This window comes from Rattus norvegicus, chromosome 17, assembly GCF_021556685.1.
Source record: "Rattus norvegicus strain SHRSP/BbbUtx chromosome 17, alternate assembly SHRSP_T2T, whole genome shotgun sequence".
NCBI classification, from domain to species: domain Eukaryota; kingdom Metazoa; phylum Chordata; class Mammalia; order Rodentia; family Muridae; genus Rattus; species Rattus norvegicus.
This window is the reverse complement of record NC_141550.1, coordinates 33,144,960-33,158,396: the sequence shown is the minus strand read 5'-3', so window position 1 is coordinate 33,158,396 and position 13,437 is coordinate 33,144,960. Positions and strand designations below refer to the sequence as shown.

At 42.6% G+C, this 13,437-nt stretch overlaps 1 protein-coding gene across 2 annotated transcripts in view; it reads left to right on the top strand.

Annotated features, from left to right (window-relative positions):
• The first annotated feature begins 2,359 nt into the window (after window positions 1-2,359).
• LOC103694077 (uncharacterized) overlaps window positions 2,360-13,437 on the top strand; it is a 28,391-nt gene continuing 17,313 nt past the window's right edge. Inside the window, exons 1-2 of one of the 2 annotated variants that reach the window (XR_015641275.1) lie at window positions 2,360-3,090; window positions 12,219-12,348. Coding sequence is in view for 1 of the 2 variants with exons in the window: in XM_087591702.1 (XP_087447828.1) it covers window positions 3,069-3,090 (22 nt within the window). In the remaining variant the exon portion in view is untranslated. Of the gene's footprint in view, window positions 3,091-12,218; window positions 12,349-13,437 lie in introns of those variants that run through there. The other variant, XM_087591702.1, reaches the window with a different exon arrangement.

Below are 13,437 nucleotides of genomic sequence, written 5' to 3'. Positions count from 1 at the left end.
CTTTTTATACACCAAAAACATCAAGAGAAATTCACTGGCTCGGATTGGTGCTAAAATAATGAGAAATGAATGAAGAGAAGACCCACTCACTGTGGAAACAGGCTGGACTCCTGGAGGCTAGAGCACAGCGTCCATACCCAGATCCTACTGTTTAATAAGTATCTGTGATGTTTTGGTTACTCTGCATCCTGAATTAAACACACTGTGCTCACTCTTGCAAAGGTCATACAAAGGAGGTGAGCATTCAGGAAATGGTAAGAAAGTGGAATTTTATCAGAATAGCTAGCAGTAACCTTCTGGTTATATTGGACTCTGGGGAACATGCTGCATATGGAGGGACAAAGAGCAGAAGAGTTGAAGCCATTTACTAGTCTGCTCTCAACATGTGGCTACAACATGGCTAGGGGAACACATGGAAACTTAAATCATTACTTCTCACATAAGGAAACTGAATGGGGAGAGGCTGGTGCTTTGCTGGGGTTGTAAGACTGACATATGGCACCTCATGGAGAACTTAGGTCTTCTTGGCTCAGAACAGCACTGCTTCAACAACCTCCTGTGACCTGTTATGATGACTAGGCCAGTGCTGTATGTAGCACACGGAGCTTTTTGGAGGTTTCCTATGAGGAAAATGCAGATAGTCACCACCACCTGGACCACAGCATCCCCCATCTGGGAATATGTGAGCCAAGTGCAGTGTTTGGGCCTTAGCCCATGACCAGCTTTGAGGCATCAAAGAATTTTGCTGTGATGACATGGCCTAGGATGGAGGCCTGATGGGGTAGTTTTCACCCGGAGAGCCAGATGGCCTGTGATAAGTGTCCTCTATACATTTGCTTCAAGTGGCAGTGGAGAAGTAGAAACTGAAGGTTCTCGCTGAGGATTTGAATTGTTGAATCTGTGGCATTTTTTCCATGTGGGAAATACTTGATGTCCAGAGGGAGCTGTTCCCACCCATCCTCACTTTTTCTGAGGAGCATCCACTTGTAACACAATGTCCCCCCAGGGGCATTTACAAAGGCATAGCTATCCCTTTCTGCTGCCAGAGCACAAGGCATAGCCCTGTGCTCCAGAGTTCCAGCAGTTTTCAAGTCATCATATCCAAAGTCTGTTCATCTTTGACTGCCTGGTACTTCCCCTGTAAACTGCAATAAAGGCTTTTGATCACCATCTCCACTTCTTTGTCTCCTGATGGCTCTGTTGCCTCCCGATAGGGTTCCAGTGACATGGAACAGAGCATCTATGAGTGACAAACTATATTCAGTTACTGCATTCTGATCTGCCACTTTGGGGGTGTTACTATGAATACTTAGAGAGGCCAGTGTCCATGCCAGCCAGACACTTGCTCCATGTCTACCCCGCTTGTAAGTCATGTGACTCTACGTGGTGGACTGCAGGGTTTCTAGGCAGGTGTCTGCTTGGCCTGTCCACCTGGAGCCCATTCCATCAGAGTTCTGCCCACCAGATAGGGGTGTGATCTTTGAAGGAGGCACTGAGATATCAGTATGCTCTGGGGTAGGGGAAAGTGACTTCAAGTCTCATGTTAGTTGGTCTTCCTGTCTTTACTCTCCGATGCTCTGTTAGTGGGAACTGGGTTGGGGCTCTGATCCTAAACCCAAGTCTTTGCCCTCTTAGGCTCAGGTACCTGAGAAGATAATATCCTCCTCTCTATCACCTGGAGAAGTCACTGCCAAGATCCACGCCTAGGCAGCTGGGGGAAGAAGCGGGTTGGAATTGGTTCATCCTGCCACGAGTCTGCTGTGCTCTTTTCTTCATAAGGGCACAGAGAAGAGCATGGGGCACATGGACTTGTACAGATAGATGGAAGTTAATGGTGGACATGAGCAACATGCCACACCAACATTACTGGAAATCCTACTTCTTTGTCTTATTAAATGTATGTTATTGGTGTGTATGTGTGTGTATGTGGAGGGGGGTAAGTTGATTTTTGTAATAGTTGGAATGAGGAATGTCTCTACAAGCTCATATGTTAGACGCTTGGTCCCCAGCTCATACCTGGTCCCCAGATAGTGGTGCTGTTTTAGGAGTTTATAGAACCTTTAACAGGTGGGGCCTAGCTGGCGGAAGCTGGCCCCTGAAGGTGGGCTTCTGTTATAGCCTGGTCCAATACTATGTTACACATGTGGCCAGGGGCAAGCTCCCATACCAAGGTTAGCACTCAGATGTGCTGCCAAGCTCTTCAGTTAAAGAAGACCCTTCTTCCCCCAAGTTGCTCCTTGTAAAGTGTTCAGGAAAGTAATGTATAAAACTGGTGCTGAGAAGTAGGGTCATTACATCAATAAACCCAAACACTTTGTGTATGGAACTCTGGAATGCAGGAGGAATGCAGGAGGGTTTAATGCTGTGGGCTAGAGACGTCCTAGAATGCAGAACTCTGGAACATTCTGGGAGAACTGAAAAACAGAATGCTAACAAAGGGCTGAAGAGTGCAGTCTTCTTACAAGGTTTCAGAAGAGGACTTTCTATTAGGAATTAGATTAGAAGCCATTTGTGTCACATTCTCACAAGAAATCTGGATGTATTCTGCCTGGGTCCCAGCCACTTTTGAGCCATTTGAATTCAAAAGTAGATGGGCTAAATTGTTTGGCAGAGGAAGTTTCAAGAGAGTCTAATGGCCAGGCTGTGTGACAGCTGCTTCTCACTGTGTTTAGTGAGGTTTATAATGAAAATTCAAAGTAGGAAAATATGAAGATTTGCAGTTTAATGAGGACAGGAATGTGGACATGGCTGAGACTGAAGAAAGATGGTGGAAGTTTGTAGGAAGGACCAAGTATCCATACTAGTTAGAGATGGCACTAGCAAAGACAAGGCATGCATTTCACAGAAGGACAGCTGGGGGAAATGCCTTGACGGTAAGGTTCCACTCGTGCAGCGCTCCAACTTGTAAAGAGGAGAATTAATTTGCCGTGGGAGAGCCCTGACTTGAGAATGCTGCAGTGAGCTGCAGAGTAAGGCTATCTTAAGTACAGCCTGAGGACCATTGCTTAAAGATGTGAAGATGAAGCTTAAGATATCAGAAGACTCCAAGATACTGGAAATGCAGACATATGGACTCCTCATCAAGGAAAGGTGAAAACAAGTGGAGCTATAGAAAAAGAGAGGTTATATTTATTTTAGCAGTGAAGCTGGAGGGACAGGGCTCCCTAAGCCTGCACTGGCAAAGCCCCTAAGAATATTAGATCCTAAACACCAAGCTAGATGTTTGCCCTGCTATACTTACTGTAGTTTTATTTCAACCTTATCTTTCCTCATTTTCTCCTTTTTAAATATTTTATTTTTATTATTTTTGGTTATGTACATGTGTGAGTATATGTCTGTACTTGATATGGTTGGCATTGCTGCTTGGGTGGAAAGGTATCCTTGGAGCATACGAACCCCACAGCTCTGAGAGGAAGCCATCTTAGCAGAGGCATGCAACTCCCATGGGAGGGTATCCCCAACTGAGCTGAAAAGCCCTGGAGTCTCTGCTCCACACTACATCTTGACTTCTTCCTGGCTTCACTTCTTGGCTTCTTCCAAGGAGAGAGTCACACCAGGCAGCAGATCTCATAAAAGAGATTTAATGGGAGGAACAAATCCGGGGTTGCTGCTGCTTCTGCTCCAGGGAAAAGATAGCAGGAAACTCAGCAGTAGGCAGGGCTTGTATATGATTTCTTTGTGAGCAGAGCTCACCAGGGGCGAGCTTTTCAGGGTAAGGATTGGTAGAGTTTCAAGTTCTGAGCTAGGGAGAGCTCAGGGATTGCTGGGTTTCTGTGGCAAGTTCAAATCCCTTGGGGCTGAAAGGCTTGCTATGATTTAGGCCAGTGAACAGCCAACAGATACATGCAGGTTTTTGCAGTAGTCTTTGGAGCCCAGAGATGCCAACTTTGCTCTGAAGCTGAAGTTCTAGACGACTGAGTCTCCTGGTGTACATTCTAAGAACAAACCTTGGGTTCTCTGTGGAGGACAAGGCTGCGGATTAGCCAGCTGGAGTGGGTACTTTGGATTTGACATCCAACTCCATACTTGGGAGCAGGTTTTGTGGGCCCAGTCTGTCTTTTTTGTCTCCTTCTCAGCCTCTCGCAGAGCAGATGAAGTGAATTCTACCAATTACACACTTCTCAGGGAACAGAGAAGGGATCAAGATTGACGTTCACTTCCTCTTTGTGAGAAGCTCCTTGGTTCCATTCCTTCTGTCTTGGTGTCTCAGGGTCTTTGTGTATAGGATGGGTACTTAGATGGCTTCATTCATTACCTTCTTCCATTTTCCTTCCCTCCTAGACTCTGTTCCAGCTCCAATAATTCTTTAGCCACATCGTTATGAGGTAGGCACCATTGTTCTCCACATCTCATAGATGAGGAACCTAAACAGAAAATACAGAATGCTCTCAGGGTCACATACCCAGAGAGAAGCCAATCAGGATCCAGTGTGGGCTTATCTTTTCTAATGTCTCTATATTATCAATTAAGCCAACTCAAATAAGAAAAGGAAAGTCAGGTCTTACTGACTTCCAAGTCCCCAGCCTCCTCATTCTAAGCAGGATACTCATTCACAGTCCCTCTAGGATGGTAGAACAGGATCCTTAGGCTGCTCCAACCCCTGACACTGCCACATTCATCTTCAGCCTTCAGAGGACAATTTAGAAAAAAATTATACCCCATGCCCCTTATCATGCGGATCTGGTTGAAATCTGAGCACAAGTCCAATGTGAGGAGAAGTTAGGAAGGGTCCGAGCCTGCACTTGAGTGGGCTGAACCAAGTACACAGTTGTCAGGGTCATAAGCCAAAGGAACTGGGTATCATGCTCAATCTTCCCAAAAGCTGATTGTCTTTGAGGGAGCCTGGGTGGTCCTGAGTGCAGGGATGTTCATTCACTATGTGGCAATGAAACATTCCTGAGCACAATAACTGCACAAGTCAGGCTCCTAAGAGTAGTGCCTCTGTCTACAGAGTACTGGGCAATGTCTGTTCAGGGTGTGGAAGGCAGAAGGGCTACCAGTCTAGTATTGGCTCTCAGGGTAGTTTTTTTTAGGCTTCACAAAATGGCAATCTATGGTTGAGGCTGGGCCTCTCTAAGTTGGGTCCAAGGAGAATGACCAGTATCCAATTTGTATATTTCTTTCTATTTTCTTCCTCATCATTGGCTCAAAGAATATAAGTACAAAGGACATTTGTGTGTGTGTGTGTGTGTGTGTGTGTGTGTGTGTGTGTGTGTGCGTGAAAGAGAGAGAGAGACAGAAACAGAGAGAGAGAGACAGAGACAGAGAGAAAGAGACAGACACACACAGAGAGAGAGAGAGAGAGAGAGAGTGAGAGAGAGAGAGAGAACGCATCAAGGAAGACAGAGTAAGCAGGGAGTGGCAGGAAGTTGATGTAATATCATAGTAGTGAAGAATACTGGTTCCTTTCTAGATGTATCTTAGAATCATGGAAAGAAGGCTCCTGGGGAAAAATATCTGAGTTGAGCAGATTGGGATAGAGGATAATAGCTCTGTGAAACGGTAGCATTGTTTGCTGAACATACAACTTGAAAGCCGACTCCAGCTCTCTCTCCAAGTATTTTGGTTAAATGGAGGTCCTTTAGAAAAATAGTATTGGTTCCTCGAATGAACTCATAGAGGTCCAGGAGCCGAGGCTGTCCAGGAATGACACCGGTGCCCGGTACCACACGTACATTCTCTATAATGTAAAGATATCAAATCTGTTTACACTTAAAGAAACTCTAGCAGGTGTCTCTGGTGCTTTCTCTTTTGTGTTTGCAGTTGCTGAGGACATGTCCTCCATGAAGCAATATTGTAGTATCACCATATCTTTGCTTACAGCAATAAATATAGTACCAATACAAAAATAAATACAGTATCAAAACTCTACCTCTGTTTCACAATCAGGGTTTCTCAACCCTGGGACCTGTCAGTGTCAGACTCCTCTGGGATGTTGTAAGCTTTGCTTGGCACAGTGTACTGATGGCCTTCTCAAAGAAGCCCTGGGGCATTTAAGACTAACTCATCCATTAGACTCTGCAGAAGTAGGTGTGAACGTGAAAATTGGAGCTGTCAATCATACTGAGAGTGAGTACCTCAGGTAGGGATGACGGGTGGGGCTCAAAAGGTATTTATGTGCTTTGATGCCAAGGGCTCAAGTTGAAGGTTCCCATCCACAGAACTCCAGGACCCACCCATGTATGCTGAGTTTCTAACTGGTACAGTGTTGTCTTTGGCTGTGGTGCAAAGACAACAAAAAACAAACAGCTCAGGACCAAGGGGATTTTAGTGTATTCAGAGGTAAAGTGGCTCATAACTTGTATCCATTCTTTAAGGGTGGCTATCACTTCACTGTACTGTCACTGGCTTTGTATGGGCTCTTTTCCAAGTGGTTGTCACCAGGGCACAATTTTGACATTTGAGTTCAATCAAAACTTTTGGAGCGGGGCCTGAAATTTCTCATCTTTTTTTTTTAAACAAAATTTTTTAATTTTAAATTCAAGAATGAAGATACATCCTTCAGGTATAAATAATATTTTAACATAACTTATGTATTAAAAACACATTGGTAGGCTCTTTATAGTATAAAGCATCAAGAGTCCACGTGGTGATGTGTTCAGTCTTGGAAAAGAATTATAACCCAAAGATTCTGACCTCAATTACTACACACACACACACACACACACACACACACACACACACACACACACTGCACCGATACAAGAGTCAAACAAATGATAATCACTGTATCTTCATGCTGGAAACACACAGAGCTCTTTGAAGAATGCATCTGAAAATTCAAGATCAGGAAAAGCAGCAATGTAAAATAAAAGGCTAAGTGTGGTGTGGCGAATGAATCAAAGTATATTTAATAAACACCTTTCTCTAGGGTTCTTGTTATGGCTAGATTATTAAAATTAAAAATTATGCATATTGTTGCTGTGTGCATGTGTAGGCTTAGGTGCAGCGGCACAAGCGTGGGCCTTGGAGGCCAACTGTGTGAAGTCTGTTCCCTCCTCCTACCTTTCTGTGGGTTCTGTCATCAGGCCTGTGACGTCAGTGTTTTAACCACTGAACAATCCTGACAGCTCCTAATGTTAGAATTTTTAAATTGATTTTTAAATCAGGGTAAACAAATCATAATTTCTTCCTCTTGTATGACTGGACAGAACTCTGTGGTGAATATGTCCAACCTTTCTTTATAACTCATCTGCTTAGGCAGATTCCACACCTACTGTGAGTGGTGCAGCTATAATCATGGAGGCTCAAGCATCTCTGTGGTGTGCTGACTTAATTTCCTTAGGTAGAGGCTCACGAATCACAAAGCCTGACCATATGGTAACTCTATTTTCAACTTCTAGGAGGAACCTCATATTGATTCTATAGTGGCCGGGCTAGTTTTACAGTCCCACCAGCAGTGTCCGAGGGCCCCTCTTCTACATCATCACCAGTGTTTGTCCTTGTCATTCTGGCGACAACCGTTCTGACAGGGGCAAGATGGAATGGAATCTCAAACAGCTTGGATTTGCACATCTCTGATGGCTAAGGACATTGAACACATTTTCCATACTTTTACTGGCCATTTGTTTTTCTTCTGAAAATTGGCCTTTAATTCACGAATTGCTTGGTTGTTTAGATAATTTACTTTTGTGATTCCTTCAGGAGTTTAGATCTTAACTCCCCATCAGATGTACAGCTGTGAAGTTTCTCCCTCTCTGCAGGTTCTTTTCGCTTAGCGGATGTGTTTGTTGTTGTTTTGTTTCTGGATAGAAACCTGTATTCGAGTGATACTGTTTTTCCTTTCCTGCTATTCTTCCCTGCGCTGTTGGAGTCCTCTTCAGAAAATCCTTGCTTACATGTGTAACTTTGAGTGCTTTCCCTGGATTTTCACTAAAAGTCTCAAACTATAGTATTGGTTTGTTTTTAATTGACTTTTTTTTTCAGAGTGTGAGAAAAACGTCTAGCATCCTTCTTCTGCACATGGCTAAATTGATTAAATCTCCGCTCTCTGATTTTCATTAATACTTATCTTAATTGGCCTCTTTACGACTGGTAGCCAGGCCTCGCCTGTTAGAACTGCCAGGGTTCAGACTTTGGCTCTAAGTTCTCCAGTATCGGTGCTGGAGGAGTCATCACACAGTGGGCAGGGCTACAGGTTTCTTTCCACCAGGACTGGCTGGCTGGTCTACCTTGTGACTGAAGTATCTGCTTCCCGCCTCTGCTGGGAGCTGCCTGGTGTCTGGACCCTCCCACCCCCACCCCACCTTGTTTCCGGGGGTGGGGTGGGGGGAGGTGCTTCTTTCTGCTCCTTCACACTCTTTGACTTCCCTATGAAGCCTTTGTGTTTTCTGATGCTTCCCCACCTTTCAGTCTTCGCGTCAGGGTCTGTATATAAACTATAACCCAAAGTGGCTGAGTGAGACATGCAGTGAGGGCCGAGAACCTCCAGCTTCATTATTTTCATGGCGAAATTCCTGAATTTTTTAATTCTGTTAAAATCCTCCACTTTATTTTTTTTTCAAAGCAAATGAAAAGAGTGAAAGCGATGCCCGTTCAGTGAGGCTGATATTAGGGGCGCTGTGCTTTCAAGATCCAAGGGGCGCTTGCGCGGCTCTCCGAGTTCCCACTGCACACTTGCATACACAGTGCTTTTTATCGTACAGTCACCAGGATTCTTCACCACATGCTCCCCACCTTAGACTGCCATGTGAGATCACAGCACTTAAAATAATATCTCCCAAAGACACAGTCACCAGTTATAAGTGTTATTAATAATTGACAGTTTTCAATAAAATGCAAGTTGGGAACTCAAAAAATTTTATTAACATTGGCAATTAAGAAAACAACCAACCCAGGGTACTCTAAGCTGTGATGATTTGAAACCAGCACATTTACACACTGCCCTTGGCAGTCACTCTTTTTCAGTCATTCATTCATAGTCTCATGTAGTGAATGAGAATAATGGAAACCCATTCAAGATTAGCATGCACTGAAGCCACACTCTTACTAGGTCCCTACTGTCTCCTCCCAATGTCTAAAGTGGTCATTGATTAGGTTTCTTCCTGCTCCGGTGTCGCCTCTTATCCGTGTGAGACTGTCCTAGATTCTGTTGTCTCGACCCCAGATTTAGACTTAAGTCCTCGTCTTCTTTCCTTACAGCCACCACTGGGTTCTAATACAACCTACCTTCTCAAAACTCTTCTCTTCAGCTTCTAACTTCCTCAATGAAGAATTTCCTATGGCTCCCTGGCTGCCTTCCTCCTAGGACTCGGAGTCCCTGCTTCCCAGTCTACAGCATTTCTGAGAACTCTTTCAAGCTCATCAGTCTGCTGTCCAGCAAAGAGCTCCTGCCGACTGCTAAAGGAAGAACACTTCCTCTCCTTTCTATCCCCACCCCCTCCCCTTCATTGCTTTTATGAGACAGTATCTCACTGTGTAGCCTAGATTGGCCTCAGACTCCTGATCCTCCCTAAAGCAAAGACTACAGGCGTGCAGGTTCACGCCCGACTGAATTTTACTTTTGATTGACACAAACCATTTGTGTATATTTAAGAGGTACAGTAGGATTTTTTACAACTTTCTAACTGATAGATAATGAGGTACCATTGCACCAGCATCATTTTTGACTCACGTAGGTATCATAATGATCAACTCAGGATAATTAGCATACCCGTCACTTCTTTATGCTAAGATTTTCCAAACGCTCTTCTATCTTCTCATACACATTAGTTGTGTTCTCTCTGCTGCCTCAGATCACCAGAACTTATTCCTCCTATCTAACTGAGGAATACCCATCAATCAGCTTTACCCTGTCTCCCACTCCCCTCTACTCTCCTGAGTTACTCAACTCTCACCCAGTATGAAATTCTCCTTTTTAGATGCCACACCTCAGCGCCATAATGCAGTATTTGCATTTGTCTGACTTGTTTCACTCTGTGTCATCTGTCGCCTCACATGATTTCCTGACTTTCCAAATCTTCCTCAAATACTTACCTTCTATTTATAGATAAACCTCTAGTTCTAGTGACCCCCTCCTAATCTGTCCAGAGAGTTCCCACTGTCGCTGTCATATCCTTTGGTACTGCCTCCATGCATTTCTTCTATAGACCTTAATAAATGAGCCCCCAGCAGAGAAGGAGGAGGGTGACTTTTTTCTCTCCCCCCCCCCCCGAGGGTGACTTTTTTAAGCCTTCTGTGAGGCTTATGTTTCATTAGTCTTCAGCTTTCCAGTATCTAGTACTTCCTGGTTAACTAGCCTTTAAAGTCTTGTAATAAGTGCAAGTTACATAGTTAACTAATTGTTGGATTATAAAGAGACAATAAACAAAAGAGGAAAGCAATTGAACATAAGTATCAAAGAGGAGATACAATAGCAAAGTATCCTTGGACAGGTGATTGTGAAATGTAAGAAAGCTGTCAGCAGAAACAATCCACTTTCTTCATCATACTGGTTCAGTTCCTTCTAATGTAGCCTGGCGTCATTGATAATCGAATCAGATTTGTTTTAAAGTGGAGAGGGAAAGCTACTAAAATCTTAATGTTGAATTTCCACAGACCATTTCATTTTATGATACTTAGGCACCGGGATATTATCAATTGATTGAACAAATAGTGAGCCGGACGGTTTGTCAACACACAGCCAGCGAGAAGTCACTGGTCTTGCGATCAATACTAGTTAACAAACAAGAAGACGCCACCTAAGTTTGCCAGCAATCTGTTAACTGGCTTTGCCCTAGGCCCAGTATGGATTTTTACTGTGTGTCTTTTGGGTTTTATCCTAAAACGGGAACTTGTAATTACATATGAGAAATAACTGAGAGAGTGGGCGAGTGGGCGGGATGTGCACACCACTCCTGTGTCAAGCTGGGTTAAGAGAGGTAGTTTTCCTCTATTACAGAATTTATACTTTTCAAAAGTGGAGAAACCTCAGAGAAGAAAGGAGATCTCTATTCTGGTAGTAGTTCAGTTTTAGTCTGTGGCCTGTTCAGATTTGGTGGTGGTTCTTCAATATCTCCATTTCTTCAAAATATCTTTGCTTCTCTCCTTTCTTTATCTAGAGTATATATGCATATGTTTATGACATTGTTCTTTCTATAAAAATAATTGCATAGCTTTAAAACTGTACAGCTCAAATGTAAGAATTAAAGTTATTAAAATTACCTGCTAAATATTAAAGATATTAAAAATCACTCTACCTTTTAATGATGTTTCTAGGCTTGCAAATTCTATGATAGGTCAATGCCCTCATAACAGACTTTTATAATAAGAGGATTTTTCCCATGGCATTAACTATCAAAATTTATAATAATAATTTTTAGCTATGATATAATATTGTACTGTGTAGAAATATCACACTTTTAACATTCCTTTTGTTGACTTCTACGTGGTTTCTGATATTTGCCTAAGGAAATAATTGTGGTAACTTTTTCTATTGGTTTTTAGAACAAATCTTAGAAACAAAATTTCTAGGAGACTCTTGATGTCTCTTGAAATTTTGTTTTTAAGAAACATGTACCCATTTGCTTGCTGAAGGACTTCTAAGTGTGTTTTTCCCTGCTCTTTGTTTTAGTGCTAGATAGAAATGTATGAAGTCCTTATCATGTTTTGAATGTGCCCTCTTTTCCTGTGGTAACAATTACCTCTGTAAAGTCATTGTGTCCCAGTCATGTTTCCTGTTACCTATTTTTTTCCTCAAGTACCCTCATATACCAGGAGAGTCATCTCTGCCTCAAAACTATCTTATTTGGCCCTGACATATCTACTTCTTTTTTTCTATAAAAGATGTGTGTGTGTGTGTGTGTTTGCGTGTGTGTGTGTGTGTGTGTGTGTGTGTGTGTGAAAGAGAGAGAGAGAGAGAGAGAGAGAGAGAGAGAGAGAGAGAGAGAGAGAGGACCTGTATGAATTTATGTCTATCAGTTATGTTCAGGTGTCCAAGAAGGCCAGAAGAAGATATTGAACATGATAAGAAATTGCACATGGCTGTGAGCCATCTGGTGAGGGTACTAGAAACTGAACCTACATAAAGCAATAAGAACTTTTAACCATGGAGCCATCTCTCTAGACCTCATATTTACTTTTGCACACCAGGAACATGGGACTGCTCTCTTTCAACTTTTCCATACTAATGTACTGTCTTATGTACTTGGCCTTTCTCCAAATCTAACTTGTCTGAATTCTCATCTTCCTAACTGGCTTTTCCATTACTAATCTTTCTACCTTCTAATTTTTCTTCTTAGCATTCTACAAGACCTTGTGAAGAATAGATATGGCTACAAATTTCCCTGTTCCAATGCTCACCGCTAGAAGACTTGTGGCTGTAGTCTTACAATGGTACATCAACCCCAGGTTCTTAATGGACAGCATCCTGTTTACACACTGCAGCCCTTCCCTGACTTTGACTTGACCTCCTCTTGTCTCTAGGTAGAACTTCCTTCACCTTTTTCCCATTGATAGATTGATCTTACATATGCAGGTAAAACATTATTTCCTTTATAATTGATTTGGTTCCTTAGACATGAATAGTATTTTGCTACATTTTCCCTTTGCTGTAGTATTATTTCTATTTTCAGCTTTTTGAGGTCAGAAACAATGACTACGTTATCTTGTGTTCTGTGTCTAGTGTCAACCAAAGGATGACAGTGCCAACTGCCCAGGATGCATGTGTGCTGCACTGTTTTCTATCCAGTGTTCTGTTACATCGCATTACTTTCCTTGTCTTAACCAGCATGTACTAGTATGAAATTGAATTCATATGCAGGCAAATGTAACATTTTAAAATAACGATAGATTTTATTCTGTAGTACATTATATGTTCTTAAAAAGATCACATCAACTCCATTTCTGATCTATCACTTAGTAATACCTGAGAAATTCAAAACCATGACAATGTGATATTTAAGGATCCCAGAATAGGAAGTAGTTGCACTTGTTCGTTTGTTTGTTTTGTTTCTTATTTTTGTGGTTTGTTTGTTGTTTGTTTGCTTTTGTCAACTTGACACACGCTATGGTCATATGGGAAGAAGGAGCCTCAATTGAGAAAATCCCTCCATTGTGTTGCCTATAGGCAAGCCTATGGAATATTTTCTTGATTAATGATTGATGGGGCTGAGTGTATCACTTAGATCACTGAGGGAGGTGCCACCCGCAGGTTGGTAGTTCTTGGCTGTATAATAAAGCAGGGCGAGCAAGCAATGGTGAGCAAGACTGTAAACAGAGCTTCTCCATGGCCTGTTTCAGTTCCTGGCTCTGAGTTCCTGCCTTGAGTTCCTACCTGGATTTTACTTCATGATGTACCACAGGCTATAAGATGCAATAAACCTCCCCAACAAAATTGCTTTAGTTGTGTTTATCACAGCACTAGAAACCCTAACTAAGACAGTTTCTGACTCTTCAGGGTCAATGGATTGAGTCTTTTATTTCTTCATTTAAAATTGTCAACCAATCAAAAATAAGCAC